Here is a 21138-nt window from a genome sequence, read left to right on the forward strand (position 1 = left end):
GCACAAACGATGTCGGAAAGAAGGGGATGAATATTCTGCAGCGTGACTTTAGAGAGCTCGGAAAAATGCTGAAAAGCAGGACCTCCAGGGTTGTTATCTCCGGTTTGCTTCCAGTTCCTCGTGCTGGCGAGAGCAGGAACAGGGAGATACGGGACCTGAACGTGTGGCTGAGGAACTGGTGCACGGGGCAGGGATTTAGATTCTTAGATCACTGGGATCTGTTTTGGGGTAAGGGGGAACTGTACAAAAGGGACGGATTGCATCTTAACAGGTGTGGGACCAGCATTCTGGCAGGCAGCTTTGCCACTGCTACACGGGTGGTTTTAAACTGAATAAGGGGGGTGGGGTGTCGAATGGGCTAGTGGAGGATGGAGTTAAAGGGAAAGGGTTTCTTAAATGTGTGAGCGTAGAGACAGAGGGGTGTAAAATGAGGGTAGAAGCAATAGGTAGCAAGGTGAAAAGTAAAAGTGGCAGGCCGGAAAATCCAGGGCAAAAATCAAAAAGGGCCACTTTTCAACAAAATTGTATAAGGGGTAAGAGTGTTGTAAAAACAAGCCTGAAGGCTTTGTGTCTCAATGCAAGGAGCATTCGTAATAAGGTGGATGAGTTGAATGTGCAGATAGCTATTAATGACTATGATATAGTTGGGATCACGGAGACATGGCTCCAGGGTGACCAAGGCTGGGAGCTGAACATCCAGGGATATTCAATATTCAGGAGGGATAGAGAGAAAGGAAAAGGAGGTGGGGTAGCGTTGCTGATTGGAGAGGAGATTAACGCAATGGAAAGGAAGGACATTAGTTTGCAGGATGTGGAATCGGCATGGGTAGAGCTGCGAAACACTAAGGGGCAGAAAACGCTGGTGGGTGTTGTGTAGAGGCCACTTAACAGTAGTAGTGAAGTTGGAGATGGTATCAAACAGGAAATTAGAAATGCGTGCGACAAAGGTAAAACCGTTATAATGGGTGACTTCAATCTACATATAGATTGGGTGAATCAAATTGGCAGGGGTGCTGAGGAAGAGGATTTTTTGGAATGTATGCGGGATAGTTATCTAAATCAACATGTAGAGGAACCAACGAGAGAGCAGGCTATTTTAGACTGGGTATTGAGTAATGAGGAAGGGTTAGTTAGCAGTCTTGTTGTACGTGCCCCCTTGGGCAAGAGTGACCATAATATGGTTGAGTTCTTCATTAGGATGGAGAGTGACATTGTTAATTCAGAAACAATGGTTCTGAACGTAAAGAAAGGTAACTTTGAGGGTATGAGACGTGAATTGGCCAAGATTGACTGGCAATTAATTCTAAAAGGGTTGACGGTGGATATGCAATGGAAGACATTTAAAGACTGCATGGATGAACTACAAAAATTGTTCATCCCAGTTTGGCAAAAGAATAAATCAGGGAAGGTAGTGCATCCGTGGATAACAAGGGAAATCAGGGATAGTATCAAAGCGAAGGATGATGCGTACAAATTAGCCAGAAAAAGCAGCATACCGGAGGACTGGGAGAAATTCAGAGACCAGCAGAGGAGGACAAAGGGCTTAATTAGGAAAGGAAAAATAGATTATGAAAGAAAACTGGCGGGGAACATAAAAACTGACTGCAAAAGTTTTTATAGATGTGTGAAAAGAAAGAGATTAGTTAAAACAAATGTAGGTCCCTTGCAGTCAGAAACAGGTGAGTTGATCATGGGGAACAAGGATATGGCGGACCAATTGAATAACTACTTTGGTTCCGTCTTCACTAAGGAAGACATAAATAATCTGCCGGAAATAGCAGGGGACCGCGGGTCAAAGGAGTTGGAGGAATTGAGTGAAATCTAGGTTAGCCGGGAAGTGGTGTTGGGTAAATTGAATGGATTAAAGGCCGATAAATCCCCAGGGCCAGATAGGCTGCATCCCAGAGTACTTAAGGAAGTAGCTCCAGAAATAGTGGATGCATTAGTAATAATCTTTCAAAACTCTTTAGATTCTGGAGTAGTTCCTGAGGATTGGCGGGTAGCAAATGTAACCCCACTTTTTAAGAAGGGAGGGAGAGAGAAAACGGGGAATTACAGACCAGTTAGTCTAACATCGGTAGTGGGGAAATTGCTAGAGTCAGTTATTAAAGATGGGATAGCAGCACATTTGGAAAGTGGTGAAATCATTGGACAAAGTTAGCATGGATTTACAAAAGGTAAATCATGTCTGACGAATCTTATAGAATTTTTCGAGGATGTAACTAGTAGCGTGGATAGGGGAGAACCAGTGGATGTGGTGTATCTGGACTTCCAGAAGGCTTTCGACAAGGTCCCACATAAGAGATTAGTTTACAAACTTAAAGCACACGGCATTGGGGGTTCAGTATTGATGTGGATAGAGAACTGGCTGGCAAACAGGAAGCAAAGAGTAGGAGTAAACGGGTCCTTTTCACAATGGCAGGCAGTGACTAGTGGGGTACCGCAAGGCTCAGTGCTGGGACCCCAGCTATTTACAATATATATTAATGATCTGGATGAGGGAATTGAAGGCAATATCTCCAAGTTTGCGGATGACACTAAGCTGGGGGGCAGTGTTAGCTGTGAGGAGGATGCTAGGAGACTGCAAGGTGACTTGGATAGGCTGGGTGAGTGGGCAAATGTTTGGCAGATGCAGTATAATGTGGATAAATGTGAGGTTATCCATTTTGGTGGCAAAAACAGGAAAGCAGACTATTATCTAAATGGTGGCCGACTAGGAAAAGGGGAGATGCAGCGAGACCTGGGTGTCATGGTACACCAGTCATTGAAAGTGGGCATGCAGGTGCAGCAGGCAGTGAAGAAAGCGAATGGTATGTTAGCTTTCATAGCAAAAGGATTTGAGTATAGGAGCAGGGAGGTTCTACTGCAGTTGTACAGGGTCTTGGTGAGACCACACCTGGAGTATTGCGTACAGTTTTGGTCTCCAAATCTGAGGAAGGACATTATTGCCATAGAGGGAGTGCAGAGAAGGTTCACCAGACTGATTCCTGGGATGTCAGGACTGTCTTATGAAGAAAGACTGGATAGACTTGGTTTATACTCTCTAGAATTTAGGAGATTGAGAGGGGATCTTATAGAAATTTACAAAATTCTTAAGGGGTTGGACAGGCTAGATGCAGGAAGATTGCTCCCGATGTTGGGGAAGTCCAGGACAAGGGGTCACAGCTTAAGGATAAGGGGGAAATCCTTTAAAACCGAGATGAGAAGAACTTTTTTCACACAGAGAGTGGTGAATCTCTGGAACTCCCTGCCACAGAGGGTAGTCGAGGCCAGTTCATTGGCTATATTTAAGAGGGAGTTAGATGTGGCCCTTGTGGCTAAGGGGATCAGAGGGTATGGAGAGAAGGCAGGTACGGGATACTGAGTTGGATGATCGGCCATGATCATATTGAATGGCGGTGCAGGCTCGAAGGGCTGAATGGCCTACTCCTGCACCTAATTTCTATGTTTCTATGTTTCTATGTGTCTGTCTATGGATAGATGGTGTGCTCTCTCTGGTGAATGCGTAGCAGGAGGAACACAACTCTGTGCACTTATTTATCCCCTGTGTTCTCTCCTCACAGTAAACTGCGGGAGGTGAAGTTACTTAATGTTACAGACAAGAAGCTGAACGCTTTTGAGAAGTCGGATGAACCCAGCGTTGAGGTGAACTTTTGGTACAGCTTTAAAAACAAGGAAACGGGGGATAGAGGGAATGCAATGAAAAATATCTCCGGCACGCATACCACGTCAAAACCTACAAATCGGAAAAGCACCACCACGCCTTCGTACCTCGGAGATTGGTATCCAACCGATATCCCCTACCTTCAAACAGTAAGTTTCGAGTTGTGCTGGTTTTGCTGTGTCGGCCCTGAATGAGGCTGGATTTGGACACCAGGAACTGGAAGAAGAAAGTGTAAAGATTGTGTAGGAAGGAACTGCAGACACTGGTTTAGACCAGAGGTAAGCTAGAGTCGCTCAGTGGGTCAGGCAGCATCCCTGGGGGGAAAGGAATAGGTGATGTTTCGGGTCTGAAGAAGGGTCTCGAACCGAAATGTCACCTATTCTGGGCCGGATTTAGATAAAGAGAGGCCCTAAGCTGTTCCACTTGTGAGGCCCCCTCCCTGTTGGTTTTCAGCGCTGGCGGCGAGGCCATGGCGGCCAAATCTCCCGCAATTCAAAGCGAGGGAGAAAGTGCCCAGCGCCGACCAGTTGCCGTGGCAGTGCGCATGCGCATGGCGGCCGATGATGTGCTGCCCGTGGCTGTGCGCATGTCCAGTGGGGAGGACGTGCAGGCCGCAGCAATGCGCATGTGCAAGGCGGAGTGAGGAGCGAGCGGGGCCCGGCGGCCCGGACACGGATAGCGGGGGGAGATGGAGATGGAGAGGGGGGGCCCGCCCAGAGTTGAACGGTAGGTGTCCTGCCTTGGCCGGAGGCCCCCTAGACCTCGAGGCCCTAAGCTTCAGCCTATGAAGCCTAGTGGTAAATCCGGCTCTGCGAGGCCCCCCTAGACCTCGAGGCCCTAAACTTAAGCTTGTCTATCTTATAGGTAAATCCGGCCCTGCACCTACTGCTTTTCTCCAGAGATGTCCAACTAGCATCACAGCGTGGGAACGGGCCCTTCGGCCCAATTCGCCTTCACTGGCCAACATGTCCCAGCTGCACTAGTCCCACCTGCCTGCGCTTTGTCCATATCCCTCCAAACCTGTCCTACCCATGAACCAGTCTAACCGTTTCATGTTCAAGAAGGAACTGTAGATGCTGGAAAATCGAAGGTAGCCAAAATTGCTGGAGAAACTCAGCGGGTGCGGCAGCATCTATGGAGCGAAGGAAATAGGCAACGTTTTGGGCCGAAAACCCTTTTCAACCGGTTCTTAAACATTGGGATAGTCCCAGCCTCAAATACCTCCTCTGGCAGCTTGGTCCATACACCCACCACCCTTTGTGTGGAAAAAGTTACCACTCAGGTTCCTATTAAACCTTTTCCCCTTCACCTTGGACTTATGTCCACTGGTCCTTGATTCACCTACTCTGGGCAAGAGACCCTGCGCATTTACCCGATCTATTATGATTATATACACTAATCATTCTTGCCCATGTTTGTCTCAATAGATATTTGACTGCTACAACTCGGGTCGAGGGGACTGTCAGGTCGGAGCGCAGCGTCCCGCCCCGCCTCACCCGTCCCGATGTAGTGCAGCCCATGGAGTGCAGCAGCAGCCCCTCGCCCGTGGCCCTGTCGGTCAGCAGCCCGGCCAGCTGACCGCCAACACCACCACCCCTCCTTCTCATGGCCGATCATCGGTTCATGAGTTGGATGGGGTGCTGGACTGTGGTCCAAAACTCCTCAGCTGGCCCGCCGGCTGGACTTTGTGTGCAGTCCAGCACCCGGGCCAACTCATCATTCACCCAGCCACAGCCGAGTCAGTCAACGAATTGCCGTTGGGAATTTGTCCCGTATTTTGATCTTTTGTCCCTTATTTGGGAGTGAGAAAGTTGGCGACCCTAATCACTATACATTAGCACGTAGATGCAAGTGAGATAACCATTGCAGATACAATACAAGAGTATAACAGTAGTGCCCTGAGGCAGTATACAGAGTCGCCGGTTTTGGTATCATTTTCAAGTGCAGTGTTCTTGACCTGACCATAAAGGCCCCCATTGTCATGGCGACGTTGCAGGGTCGGCCTGGCCAAGCATAGCCGTGGCGTCCTCCCCCGACAAGGCCATACACTCCCTCCCGCAGCCGGTCTGCTTTGGTATATTTACTTATCCTGCCTCATGTACAGCAGTAACTCCCAACCCCAACTTGTGGCATTTTTATTGGCGTGCCTTGCGGCTGTCGTTTGCAGTCTAGCATGGAGCAGAAGGCGTGCGTTCTTTTGCAACTATGGGTAGTTTTACAGCATTGGTGCCTCATCTCCCATAAACTGTGCGATTGCTAAATACAGAGGTACAGCATGGGAACAGGCCATTCGGCCCACTGACTCCACGCCGACTCCAGAACCAGGGGCCACAGTTTAAGAATAAGGGGTAGGCCATTTAGAACGGAGACGAGGAAACACTTTTTCTCACAGAGAGTTGTGAGTCTGCGGAATTCTCTGCCTCAGAGGGCGGTGGAGGCAGGTTCTCTGGATGCTTTCAAGAGAGAGCTAGATAGGGCTCTTAAAAATAGCGGAGTCAGGGGCTATGGGGAGAAGGCAGGAACGGGGTACTGATTGGGGATGATCAGCCATGATCACATTGAATGGCGGTTCCTGCCTTCTCCCCATATCCCCTGACTCCGCTATCTTCAAGAGCCCTATCTAGCTCTTGAAAGTTTCCAGAGAACTGGCCCCTGAGGCAGAGAATTGATAACTCACTCTATTGTGGGTGCGTCGAATGTCCTGCAGAAAACTTGGTAGAGGTGAATACTATTGCAATGTTTAAAAATAAAAGTTACGCAAGTCTCTGGAGAAGCGAAGTGTAAATGAATATGGGCCAAATGCAGGAAAAATGTGACCTGCTGGGGTAAATACCAGGGACAGGGTGGACTAAGTTGGGCATGTTGTCTTTGGGTGCAGCACGACTGTGACTGTGCTGGAGGCTCTCGATAGTTCCTGTGATGTGTGAATCGTTCTGTGTTTTTTATCCGACCCTTCTTCAGAACTGGAAAAGCAAGAATACAAAGGTCAAGCAAGAATACAAAGGTCCCTTGACAATTCTTCCCTTCCCTCCCGTACCACCCCCTCCCCGGGCACTTAATTAATTGCAACTGCAAGAAATGCAACACCTGTCCCTTTACCTCCCCCCTCGACTCCATTCAAGGACCCAAGCAGTCGTTCCAGGTGCTACAAAGGTTCACCTGCACCTCCTCCAACCTCATCTATTGCATCCGCTGCTCTAGATGCCAGCTGATTTACATCGGTGAGACTAAGCGGAGGTTGGGCGATCGTTTCGCCGAACACCTCCGCTCAGTCCGCAAGAACCTACCTGAACTCCCGGTGGCTCAGCACTTTAACTCCCCCTCCCATTCCCAATCTGACCTCTCTGTCCTGGGTCTCCTCCATTGCCAGAGTGAGCAACACCGGAAATTGGAGGAACAGCACCTCATATTCCGCCTGGGTAGCCTGCGTTCGGTGGGCATGAACATTGAATTCTCCCAATTTTGCTAGCCCTTGCTGTCTCCTCCCCTTCCTTAACCCTCGAGCTGTCTCCTCCCATCCCCCCGCCCTCGGGCCCCTCCCTCTCCCTTTTTCCTTCCTTCTCACCCCCCCCACCCCCTATCAGTCTGAAGAAGGGTTTCAGCCCGAAACGTCACCTATTTCCTTCGCTCCATAGATGCTGCTGCACCCGCTCAGTTTCTCCAGCATTTTTGTGTACCTTAGATTTTCCAGCATCTGCAGTTCTTTCTTGAACACAAGAATACAAAGGTGTTGCGTTACAGTGGCGGGTGGGGGAGGGATGCAGATTCCATGCTGTGAGAGGGTGTAGACTTGGGTTGTCCAGGTGGCCATCTCTTCAAAACCGCCCACTTTAATTGTTCCTAGTGTGTGAGATAGTGCTGTGTCTCTAAACTAAACCAAAGATCCTATAGCAAGCAAGATAGACCACTCCTGCTAAATGCAATGGGCTGACGTGTAGTATGCAACGGAGCGGAACGTGGGCCTTTTTTTCATCCATTTCCGTAACCGGACCCGACCCGACCCGCAGTGTAATCAACGTTGCGGGGGAACAGTTTGTGTTAATAAATTAAAATTTTAAATACTAAATACTAATTATGAATTAATTAACATACAGGTAAATGAAAAGTCATTATTGACGAGGTACTTTAACCCATAATTTCTTTAATTTTAATCCAAATCTTCTACCTTCCCTTTTATTTTATTCTATTAATTGACCTGATATGATAATTTTGGTAACAATTAGAGGGAACCGACTAACGTTGGGTCAAATTCTAATAGGGGGATAAGGCCCAGTGCATAATCTCATCGACGGAGGTCAATTTAAAAACAAATCTAGCTACCTTAGGTGGCTTTTTTGTAATTTATCGCTTTTTTGATAAATTACATTCACTTTTTTTGTTTATTCACAATTATGTGTTGTATGACTTAACAATTTTTATGTACACTTTATTTTATGTTTTTCTCTTTCCCTTAATTATGTTTAATAGTGTCAGGAGATGTAGAACTACTGTAGAAATTATGAAGGATAACTCTGGATTCGGGATTCCGAGGTACTTGGCTGCATCACATGAATCATACAGTCTGGTAATAATAGCCAATGCAAGATAATAGTCGAATAAATATCGGAGGTCTCACCTTCTGTAGTTGGAACATCAGAGGTGCGAATGAGCCAATTAAGAGGGGTAAAATTCTGGCACAATTAAAATCATTAAATATGGATATTGCTTTCCTACAAGAGACACATCTGAAACAACAAACTCAGATCAGATTAAGTGCAAATTGGATAGGTCAAACCTATTACTCCTCATTCACCTCTAAAGCAAGAGGCACGGCTATTATAATTCGGAAGGGTATACCTTTTAAATTAAAGAAATCTATATCTGATAAAGAGGGAAGATATGTTATAGTCACGGGAGAAATTTACAATACACCATTAACTATGATAAATATTTACACGCCTAATTTTGATAACCCACAATTTTTTAGGAAAATAATAGATTTAATCGCAGAGCATAATTATTAAAATATAATAATGGGGGGAGATTTTAACTGTGTTATAGATCCATACTTAGATAAATCAATAAAGCTAGGGAAGCGTCTTGTTAAAACTAAGACCTGTGAATTTTTAAATACTTATATAAAAAATAATAACATAGCTGATATTTGGAGAATAGCAAATCCAAGCGGTAGGGAATACTCATTTTATTCATCAGTTCACAAAACTTATTCGCGAATTGACTATTTTTTATTGGACACAAAATTAATCCCGTATACGAATAAACCATCATATCATAATAGTATTATTTCTGATCATTCACCATTGACTTTTATACTTAAAATTGAGGGAATGCCGAGTATAAAACCTTTTTGGAGATTCAATGTACACATATTAAATAACCCGCAGGGTTATGAGTATATAAAAGAACAAATAAAACTTTTTTTCGAAATAAATGACGCGCCGGGTATTTCTGCACCGCTATTATGGGAAACCTTCGAGGCATATATTCGCAGCGTCATAATTTCTTACCAAAGTTTTCAAAATAAGGAAAATAAAAGAGAACTTCAGCGGATAGAACAGAAAATAAAACTACTAGAACTGGACAATGCAACTGACCCAACCATAAATAAACATAATAAGATAACTTTATTGAAATATAAAGTCAATAGAATACTATCAGCTAGAGTAATAAGATTATTCCAAATTACAAAACAAGCACACTTCGAATTTGGGGATAAGCCACAAAAACTACTTGCGAGGCAACTGAAGCAACGAGAAAAGGAAAAAACTATTACTAAAATTAAATCGGATAAGGGTGAGTTTTTAACACTGCCTAAGGATATTAATAAGAGGTTTGCCCAATTTTATCACAATTTATATACATCTAAAATAAATACAGATGTAAGTAAAATCACAAATTTTTTAGATAATTGCAAGCTCCCAAAATTGGATAGTTTAGAACAAGAGCAATTAGGAGCACGGATTACTAGTGAAGAAATAAAACAAATAATAAACTCACTGAAAAATGGGAAGACCCCAGGACCAGACGGTTTTAGTAATGAATTTTATAAAAGATTTCAGGAGTCAATTATACCAAGATTATTCAATTTATACACGCAGGCTTATACCGAAAATAAACTACCAGAAACCCTAGCAGAAGCAACAATAACACTTATACCAAAAAAAGATAAAGATTTAGATGAACCGGGTTCTTATAGAGCTATTTCACTACTAAATACGGATCAGAAAATTTTAGCAAAGATTCTAGCTAGAAGGCTAAATAATTATATTAACAATTTAATAAATACGGATCAAACGGGATTTATACCCAAAAGACAATCATTTAATAATTTGAGAAGGCTTTTCAATATAATGTACTCTCATAATGAGGACAATGAAGATATTTCAGTTGTCACGCTGGATGCAGAGAAGGCATTTGATCAAGTAGAATGGCAGTATTTATACAAGGTACTCCAAAAATTCAATATGGGAGAGAATTTTATTAGATGGGTTAAACTACTTTACGATAGACCTACGGCAAGAATATTAACTAACAATACGCTATCTCCAAAATTTTACTTATCAAGGGGTAATAGGCAAGGGTGTGCCTTATCACCATTGCTATTTGCCCTTATGATAGAACCGTTGGCCGAAAGGATTAGAAATCACCCGAATATTCACGGATATAACACTAAGGATTCAAAGAATAAAATTTCACTATATGCTGATGATATTCTTTTATATATTACTAATACACAAACGAGTATACCCACCTTATTAACACTAATTGAGGAATTCGGCTCTTTTTCAGGATATAGAATAAATTGGAATAAAAGCGAAATTATGTCTTTAAAACCACAGGATTCGAGACACTTACTAAAATTCACCTTCAAAATTGCAACAGAAAAATTCAAGTATCTGGGTATTCAAATTACGAGAAGACACAAATCATTATTTAGTGCCAATTTTATACCACTATTAAATAAACTGAATGATATGATTAAATTTTGGAAAACACTTCCGCTCTCATTGATAGGTAGAATTAACGCTATAAAAATGACTTTCTTACCACCATTAATATATTTGTTTCAAGCGATCCCAATATATATTCCAAAATATTTTTTCAAAAAACTAGATTCCACTATCACTAATTTTATATGGGATTACAGAACACATAGAATTCAACAAAAGCATTTGTGCAAATCTAAAGAAGTTGGGGGTTTATCATTACCTAACTTTATGTATTACTACTGGGCAGTGCATATTAAGAACATAATGTACTGGCTGGATAGTTCCACTCAGCAGTTGGAGTGGATAAGAATGGAGAAAGAGGAGTGCTATCCGCACGATATAGGAACGATCTTGCTCTCACCGATAAAATTGAATAGTATAATATATAAGAAGAACCCAATTATTCACAATATAATAAGAATTTGGAAACAAATAAAAGTATCCTTGAAATTAAATAATTTATCAGTACTAACCCCACTATTGAACAACCCCGCATTCAAACCTTCTCTCATCGACAACACATATCAACAATGGGATAGACTGGGGATTAGAAAAGTAGGGGATATGTATGAATTGGGCAAACTGTTATCATTTCAACAATTAAAATTTAAATTTAAATTGAAGGATAATCAATATTTTAAATATATACAGGTATGTGACTTTATGAAGAAATATACACATAGATTTCAAACTATATTTTTAGACCCTTTAGAAGAAGCAATGAATATTAAGGCTGATTCACAAAAATTAATATCATACTTTTATAATAATATATTATATAGAGAATCACCCTCAACAGAAGCACTAAGGGAAGATTGGGAACATGAGCTAATGATAAAGATCTCGAAGGATAGATGGGAAAAGTATTTGATGAATACACATAACTGTTCTATTAATACAAGACATAATTTAATTCAATTCAAATTATTACATAGACTATATTATTCAAAAACGAGGTTGAATAAATTTTATCCAAACGTCTCTCGCAGATGCGATAAATGTTTGTTTCAAAACGCTAATATAACACATTCATTTGTAGGATGTACAAAGTTGAATAAATTTTGGAGTGATATATTTGATATATTTACAAAGCTCTTCAAGTCAAGAATAGAACCCAAAATGGAATGGATTATATTTGGAATAATAGGAGAAGATACCAATTTAAATAAAGACCAAAATGTTTTTTTTAATTATGGGTTAATAATTGGAAAGAAATTGATACTTAAATTTTGGAAAAATACAACCATACCAACTGTTAAAATGTGGATTAGGAATATGATGGACATAGCACGCCTTGAAGAAATGAGACTCCGACTAATAGATAAATATGACCAATTCTTAAGGAGTTGGTCTCCTTTCATCGACTTTTTGGAATCATGTGATGCAGCGGTACCATAAGGATTGCTGATTTCAGTTCATGACGTGGATAGATCTACATCTCCGAATATAGATTTGAAAAATTCTCTTTTAAGGGGCCTTCTCTTCTAATTCTACTTTCCACCTTTTCTTTTTTATTTTATTTTTTAATTTTTATTTTTTATATCCACACTTCACATTTTTCTACTCTCTACCATCGATTTTTCCACTCTTTCCCCTTTCTATTGTTTTCTTTTTCTTGTCTTGCTTACTTCCTTCTCATAACATAAAACTAGAGGTTGTACATAGAATGGATTACGGTATGACATAGTTGGCACCTAAAATTAGGTTCCACTGTATTGTTTTGTATTGTATTAACTTCTAATAAAATAAACAAATACAATTTTTTTTTTTTTAAAAGAGAGAGCTAGATAGGGCTCTTAAAAATAGCAGAGTCAGGGGCTATGGGGAGAAGGCAGGGACGGGGTACTGATTGGGGAAATTCTGAAAATGAGGAGAAGATTTTTATCAAAGAACTTTTATTTTACGAGGATGTTTCCATAACCGGCTTCCGTCTCCGCACTATTATCCTCCTTCTCATGGCCGATCATCGGTTCATGAGTTCGATGGGGTACCGGACTGCGGTTCAAAACTCCTCAGCTGGCCCGCCGGCTGGGCTTTGTGTGCAGTCCAGCACGCGGGCCAACTCATCATTCACCCAGCCACAGCCGAGTCAGTCAACGAATTGCCGTTGGGAATTTGCCCCGTATTTTGATCTTTTGTCCCTTATTTGGGAGTGAGAAAGTTGGCGACCCTAATCACTATACATTAGCACGTAGATGCAAGTGAGATAACCATTGCAGATACAATACAAGAGTGTAACAGTAGTGCCCTGGGGCAGTATACAGAGTCGCCTGTTTTGGTATCATTTTCAAGTGCAGTGTTCTTGACCTGACCATAAAGGCCCCCATTGTCATGGCGACGTTGTAGAGTCGGCCTAGCCAAGCATAGCCGTGGTGTCCTCCCCCGACAAGGCCATACACTCCCTCCCGCAGCCGGTCTGCTTTGGTATATTTACTTATCCTGCCTCATATACAGCAGTAACTCCCAACCCCAACTTGTGGCATTTTTATTGGCGTGCCTTGCGGCTGTCGTTTGCAGTCTAGCATGGAGCAGAAGGCGTGTGTTCTTTTGCAACTATGGGTAGTTTTACAGCATTGGTGCCTCATCTCCCATAAACTGTGCGATTGCTAAATACAGAGGTACAGCATGGGAACAGGCCATTCGGCCCACTGACTCCACGCCGACTCCAGAACCAGGGGCCACAGTTTAAGAATAAGGGGTAGGCCATTTAGAACGGAGACGAGGAAACACTTTTTCTCACAGAGAGTTGTGAGTCTGCGGAATTCTCTGCCTCAGAGGGTGGTGGAGGCAGGTTCTCTGGATGCTTTCAAGAGAGAGCTAGATAGGGCTCTTAAAAATAGCGGAGTCAGGGGCTATGGGGAGAAGGCAGGAACGGGGTACTGATTGGGGATGATCAGCTATGATCACATTGAATGGCGGTTCCTGCCTTCTCCCCATATCCCCTGACTCCGCTATCTTCAAGAGCCCTATCTAGCTCTTGAAAGTTTCCAGAGAACTGGCCCCTGAGGCAGAGAATTGATAACTCACTCTATTGTGGGTGCGTCGAATGTCCTGCAGAAAACTTGGTAGAGGTGAATACTATTGCAATGTTTAAAAATAAAAGTTACGCAAGTCTCTGGAGAAGCGAAGTGTAAATTAATATGGGCCAAATGCAGGAAAAATGTGACCTGCTGGGGTAAATACCAGGGACAGGGTGGACTAAGTTGGGCATGTTGTCTTTGGGTGCAGCACGACTGTGACTGTGCTGGAGGCTCTCGATAGTTCCTGTGATGTGTGAATCGTTCTGTGTTTTGTATCCGACCCTTCTTCAGAACTGGAAAAGCAAGAATACAAAGGTATTCTTGTCAATTCTTCCCTTCCCTCCTGTACCACCCCCTCCCCGGGCACTTTCCGTTGCAACCGCAAGAAATGCAACACCTGTCCCTTTACCTCCCCCCTCGACTCCATTCAAGGACCCAAGCAGTCGTTCCAGGTGCGACAAAGGTTCACCTGCACCTCCAACCTCATCTATTGCATCCGCTGCTCTAGATGCCAGCTGATTTACATCGGTGAGACTAAGCGGAGGTAGGGCGATCGTTTCGCCGAACACCTCCGCTCAGTCCGCAAGAACCTACCTGAACTCCCGGTGGCTCAGCACTTCAACTCCCCCTCCCATTCCCAATCCGACCTCTCTGTCCTGGGTCTCCTCCATTGCCAGAGTGAGCAACACCGGAAATTGGAGGAACAGCACCTCATATTCCGCCTGGGTAGTCTGCGTCCGGCGGGCGTGAACATTGAATTCTCCCAATTTTGCTAGCCCTTGCTGTCTCCTCCCCTTCCTTAACCCTTGAGCTGTCTCCTCCTATCCCCCCGCCCTCGGGCTCCTCCCCCTCCCTTTTTCTTTCCTTCTCCCCCCCCCCACCCCCTATCAGTCTGAAGAAGGGTTTCAGCCCGAAACGTCACCTATTTCCTTCGCTCCATAGATGCTGCTGCACCCGCTCAGTTTCTCCAGCATTTTTGTGTACCTTCGATTTTCCAGCATCTGCAGTTCCTTCTTGAACACAAGAATACAAAGGTGTTGCGTTACAGTGGCGGGTGAGGGAGGGATGCAGATTCCATGCTGTGAGAGGGTGTAGACTTGGGTTGTCCAGGTGACCATCTCTTCAAAACCGCCCACTTTAATTGTTCCTAGTGTGTGAGATAGTGCTGTGTCTCTAAACTAAACCAAAGATCCTATAGCAAGCAAGATAGACCACACCTGCTAAATGCAATGGGCTGACGTGTAGTATGCAACGGAGCGGAACGTGGGCCTTTTTTTCATCCATTTCCGTAACCGGACCCGACCCGACCCGCAGTGTAATCAACGTTGCGGGGGAACAGTTTGTGTTAATAAATTAAAATTCTGAAAATGAGGAGAAGATTTTTATCAAAGAACTTTTATTTTACGAGGATGTTTCCGTAACCGGCTTCCATCTCCGCACTATTATCCTCCTTCTCATGGCCGATCATCGGTTCATGAGTTCGATGGGGTACCGGACTGCGGTTCAAAACTCCTCAGCTGGCCCGCCGGCTGGGCTTTGTGTGCAGTCCAGCATGCGGGCCAACTCATCATTCACCCAGCCACAGCCGAGTCAGTCAACGAATTGCCGTTGGGAATTTGTCCCGTATTTTGATCTTTTGTCCCTTATTTGGGAGTGAGAAAGTTGGCGACCCTAATCACTATACATTAGCACGTAGATGCAAGTGAGATAACCATTGCAGATACAATACAAGAGTGTAACAGTAGTGCCCTGAGGCAGTATACAGAGTCGCCGGTTTTGATACCATTTTTAAGTGCAGTGTTCTTGACCTGACCATAAAGGCCCCCATTGTCATGGCGACGTTGCAGGGTCGGCCTGGCCAAGCATAGCCGTGGTGTCCTCCCCCGACAAGGCCATACACTCCCTCCCGCAGCCGATCTGCTTTGGTATATTTACTTATCCTGCCTCATGTACAGCAGTAACTCCCAACCCCAACTTGTGGCATTTTTATTGGCGTGCCTTGCGGCTGTCGTTTGCAGTCTAGCATGGAGCAGAAGGCGTGTGTTCTTTTGCAACTATGGGTAGTTTTACAGCATTGGTGCCTCATCTCCCATAAACTGTGCGATTGCTAAATACAGAGGTACAGCATGGGAACAGGCCATTCGGCCCACTGACTCCACGCCGACTCCAGAACCAGGGGCCACAGTTTAAGAATAAGGGGTATGCCATTTAGAACGGAGACGAGGAAACACTTTTTCTCACAGAGAGTTGTGAGTCTGCGGAATTCTCTGCCTCAGAGGGCGGTGGAGGCAGGTTCTCTGAGAGCTAGATAGGGCTCTTAAAAATAGCGGAGTCAGGGGCTATGGGGAGAAGGCAGGAACGGGGTACTGATTGGGGATGATCAGCCATGATCACATTGAATGGCGGTTCCTGCCTTCTCCCCATATCCCCTGACTCCGCTATCTTCAAGAGCCCTATCTAGCTCTTGAAAGTTTCCAGAGAACTGGCCCCTGAGGCAGAGAATTGATAACTCACTCTATTGTGGGTGCGTCGAATGTCCTGCAGAAAACTTGGTAGAGGTGAATACTATTGCAATGTTTAAAAATAAAAGTTACGCAAGTCTCTGGAGAAGCGAAGTGTAAATGAATATGGGCCAAATGCAGGAAAAATGTTTCTGCAGCATTTTTGTGTACCTTCGATTTTCCAGCATCTGCAGTTCCTTCTTGAACACAAGAATACAAAGGTGTTGCGTTACAGTGGCGGGTGGGGGAGGGATGCAGATTCCATGCTGTGAGAGGGTGTAGACTTGGGTTGTCCAGGTGACCATCTCTTCAAAACCGCCCACTTTAATTGTTCCTAGTGTGTGAGATAGTGCTGTGTCTCTAAACTAAACCAAAGATCCTATAGTGGAGCAAGATAGACCACTCCTGCTAATTGCAATGGGCTGACGTGTAGTACGCAACGGAGCGGAACGTGGGCCTTTTTTTCATCCATTTCCGTAACTGGACCCGACCCGACCCGCAGTGTAATCAACGTTGCGGGGGAACAGTTTGTGTTAATAAATTTTAATTCTGAAAATGAGGAGAAGATTTTTACCAAAGATCTTTTATTTTACGAGGATGTTTCCGTAACCGGCTTCCGTCTCCGCACTATTATCCTATGGGATCTTTGGTGCGGAGACGGAAGCCGGTTACGGATATGGGGCCGAAAATGACCCATGAATCTGCCCATGGCCGTACTACGTCTTTTTCGTCGAGTGGACTATCTTGCTCGCTATAGGATCTTTGAACTAAACTACACATTTTTATTTTCTGTAACCCAGTTCCTTGTGTCCAGAGGGCACGCTTATAGACAGATCCTAGATCCTTAGGGTCTCGACCAGAAACGTCGCCAATTCCTTCTCTCCATAAATGCTGCCTCGCTGGCTGAGTTTCTCCAGCATTTTGTATCTACCTTCGATTTACCAGCATCTGCCGTTCTTTGTTAAACACGTCACCTTTCTATGTTCTCCAGTGATGCTGCCCGACCACTTGAGTTACTCCAGCACCTTGTATCTTTTTTTAGACATTTTCAACTGTACCAGAAACTTGCCCAGTCGGTTGAGATGAGGAACAAAGTTGTCCTGAAGGAATGTTAAGTTGCATTAGGTCGTTCATGGTGGGGCAGTGGTAGAGTCACTGCCTTATAGCAATTGCAGCACCAGAGGCCCGGGTTCGATCCCGACTTCAGGTGCTGTCTGTACGGAGTTGGTACGTTCTCCCCGTGACCTGCGTGGGATTTCTCCAGGATCTTTGGTTTCCTCCCACACTCCAAAGATGCACAGGTTTGTAGGTGAATTGGCTCAGTATAATTGTAAATTGTCCCTCGTGTGTGTGTGTGTGTAGGATAGTGTTAGTGTGCGGGGATCGCTGGTCGGAGCGGACCCGGTGGGCCGAAATGCCTGTTCCACGCTGTATCTCTAAACTAAACTAAGGTATTGGGTGTAAAGGAGACACTTTGGACAAACTTGGGTTGTTATCCCTTGAGTGTCGGAGGCTGAGGAGAGGCCTGATATAAGTACATATAATTATAAGCAGTGCAGATTGGGTAGACAGTCTGAACCTACAGAAGGCTGTGGAGGCCAAGTCAGTAGATAGATTCATGATTAGTATGGGTGTCAGAGGTTATGGGGAGAAGACAGGAGAATGGGGTGAGAGATAGACCAGCCATGTTTGAATGGCGGAGTAGACTTGATGGGCTGAATGGCCTAATTCTACTCCTAGAGCTTCTAACCTTCTGACCTTATGACTCCGCTGATCCTCGCCTCTCTCCCGGCCACCAGCAACGGTGCTGGCTCGAAGGGCCGAATGGCTTACTCCTGCACCTATTGTCTAACTCGCCTGGATTCCAGGCCCAGTTCCAGACCGAGATTCTGAAGAAGGGTCCCGACCCGAAACATCACCTATCCATGTTATCCGGAGACGCTGCCGGACCCGCCGAGTTCCTCCAGCACGTTGTGTCTTTGCTGAGGTTGGTTAGCTTAGTTTGGAGATAGGAGCCAGTTGTGGCAGGTGGAATAAGAGCGTTTATCCTATCCAAAATTACCTGTCCAAATGGCTCTTAAATGCTGTTATTGTCCCCAAAACGTCACCTATCCATGTTCTCCCGAGGTGCAGCCTGATCCGCCGAGTTCCCTTTGTGTTCTTTATTAACCAGCATTTACAATTCTTTGTTTCTCAACTAAAAACATGTTGTCCTTTTGATTGATGTTACGTTTAACTTTAAAGTTTAAAATCGTCTCCTTGACCTTAACGCTGAACTCCCCCCTTGTTCATCAGCAATGCCCCGAGACAGCGAGAAGTCGACTGGTGAAAGTGGAAGAGTATGCAGATATTTTTGTGGGAAACGTACCCGTTCTGCAGTGGAGTAAGCACGTGACTGAAAAGGCGTACCAGAGGCTGAAGCATTATAACGGTGCTCACGGCTGGGGTGTGATCAGTTATGAAGGTAAATATTTAAGTCCTTTGCTCCGAGATCGCTGTGCCATCGTTTCATTAAACTATAATGTTTTATTATTAATGTTTTAATCTTTTATGTGTCATTCTTAATTGTTTACTGTATGTCATGTCGTTAATTACGAGCGGAGCACCAAGGCAAATTCCTTGTATGTGTACATACGTGGCCAATAAACTCATTCACTCCATTCATTCAGATGCTGGCCCATTGCTCTCATAGAATCGTACAGTACAGAAAGGGGCCCTTCGGCCCAACACTTCCGTGCCAACCTTTGTTTGTCTATTCTCACTAGAAGGTAAACATTAAGTTTAGTTTAGAGATACAGTGTGGAAACAGGCCCTTAGGACAACCGAGTCCGCGCTGACCAGCGATCCCCGCACTTTGACGCTATCGACACAAACTAGGGACAATTTATAATGGCACCTAAGCCAATTAACCCACAAACGTGTACGTCTTTGGAGTGTGGGACGAAATCGAAGCACCGAATGGCCTACTCCTGCACCTATTGTCCATGTATCTATGCATGTATGTGTCCAAATGTTTTTCAAATGTTGTGAGTGTACCTGCCTCAACTACCTCCTCTGGCAGCTCGTTCAATGTACCCTTTGAGTTAGATGAAAAAAAGTATTGCCTTTTAGGTTCCTATTAAATCTTTTCTTCCTCTCACCATAAACCTGTATCCTCTGGTTCTCGATTCCTCTACTCTGGTTAAAAGACTCTGTGCTTGAGTCTGAGGAAGGGTCTCCTATTCCTTCGTTCCATAGGTGCTGCCTCACCCGCTGAGTTTCTCCAGCAATTTTATCTACCTTCGATTTTTCCAGCATCTGCAGTTCCTTCTTAAACAACTGTGCTCTTACCTGATCTTTTCTTCTCATGGTCTTATACACCCCTGTAAGATCGCCCCTCGTCCTCCAGCGCTCCAAGCGATAGTCGTAGAAAGACACAAAATGCTGGAGTAACTCGGGGGGGGGGGGTTCAGGCAGCATCTCTGGCGCAAAGAAATGGGCGACGTTTCGGGTCGAGACCCTTCTATAATGGTAGATTATTATATCGTTCAAGGAATTGCTCCCTCCAGCCACTAGGAGGAGACACGGGTAAGGAGATAACGTTATTTTACGCACGGGAGCTCGCCAAGAGACATTCAAAGCCATCGAAAGATAAATCTTCAATAAACAGACTCCTGATTAATTGTTTCTTTACTGTCGAAGTAAAACAGTAAGATATTGATCCACAAAAAAGCTGGAGAAACTCAGCGGGTGCAGCAGCATCTATGGAGCGAAGGAAAAAGGCAACGTTTCGGCCCGAAACCCTTTGGGTTTCGACCCGAAACGTTGCCTATTTCCTTTGGGTTTCGGGCAGAAACGTTGCCTATTTCCTTCGCTCCATAGATGCTGCTGCACCCGCTGAGTTTCTCCAGCTTTTTTGTGTACCTTCGATTTTCCAGCATCTGCAGTTCCTTCTTAAACAAGATATTGATCCAGACTGATCAATGTTAGAAAGCTCCGCCTGGCTCAGCATGTGAGAAAACTTCTTTAGTGAGAAAGCTCTGACCCATGGTGGAAAGATATGCCTCTATCCATGCCTCCTCCGAACTAACTTAAAAAAAACTACAAGCTTCTGCCCAAAAATCCCAGCAGCAAACACACCCCCTGATTACGTAATGGAAAAGGAAGACTGTCTACCTTTTGAAATTGGACCGATCATATTTGCCCCCACACAACTGCACAAAAAAACGTATAAAGAAAACCCCATAATACATAGTGGAATACGAATTTGGAAACAAATAAAAAAATATTTAAAATTGAATAATATACCACTCTGCCTTCCCATTGTAAATAACCCTTTATTCAAATCATCCTTTATGGACAAAGGTTTCACACAATGGAAAAATTATGGAATCAAAAATATAGGACATCTTTATGGGAAAGGTACTTTTCTTTCATTTCAAGAGTTACAACAGAATTATGGACTGCACTCAAATAATTTCTTCAGACATCTACAAATTAGAGATTATGTTAAATCTAATACACAAGTTTACAGGAATAGGGAATCAGAAATTCTTGATGAATGTCTGAACAAGCATCCTAATACTGAAAAACTAATAGCTTATATTTATAACACCCTACTAAATAACGAGGTACCACCGACCGAACCATATAGATACAAATGGGAAAATGAAATAGGTTATCCTATCACGAAAGATATGTGGGACGAAAGTTTACAACAAATACATCAATGTTCATTAAATGCCAGACATACTTTAATACAATTCAAGGTCTTACATAGACTACACTTCTCTAAAATAAAACTAAATAGAATCTTCCCACAAATCTCTCCTATTTGTGATAAATGTCTACATTTAGAGGCTAATTTAACACATACGTTTGCAAACTGTATAAAACTTAAACATTTCTGGACTGATATTTTTGAAATAACTTCAGAAGTTATTAATACAAAACTGGACCCAGACACAAAATTAATAATATTTGGG

At 43.9% G+C, this 21138-nt stretch overlaps 1 protein-coding gene across 4 annotated transcripts in view; it reads left to right on the top strand.

Annotated features, from left to right (window-relative positions):
• The window catches only part of LOC116987914 (alpha-N-acetylgalactosaminide alpha-2,6-sialyltransferase 2-like), a 64608-nt gene that overhangs the window by 32143 nt on the left and 11327 nt on the right, over positions 1 to 21138 (top strand). For all 4 annotated transcript variants that reach the window (XM_033044236.1, XM_033044234.1, XM_033044233.1 and 1 more), the window contains 2 exons: positions 3564 to 3813; positions 18470 to 18638. In XM_033044236.1, coding sequence (XP_032900127.1) covers positions 3564 to 3813; positions 18470 to 18638 — 419 coding nt within the window. The remainder of the gene's footprint in view (positions 1 to 3563; positions 3814 to 18469; positions 18639 to 21138) is intronic.

The sequence above is a fragment of the Amblyraja radiata genome, chromosome 26 (genome assembly GCF_010909765.2).
Source record: "Amblyraja radiata isolate CabotCenter1 chromosome 26, sAmbRad1.1.pri, whole genome shotgun sequence".
NCBI classification, from domain to species: Eukaryota; Metazoa; Chordata; class Chondrichthyes; order Rajiformes; family Rajidae; genus Amblyraja; species Amblyraja radiata.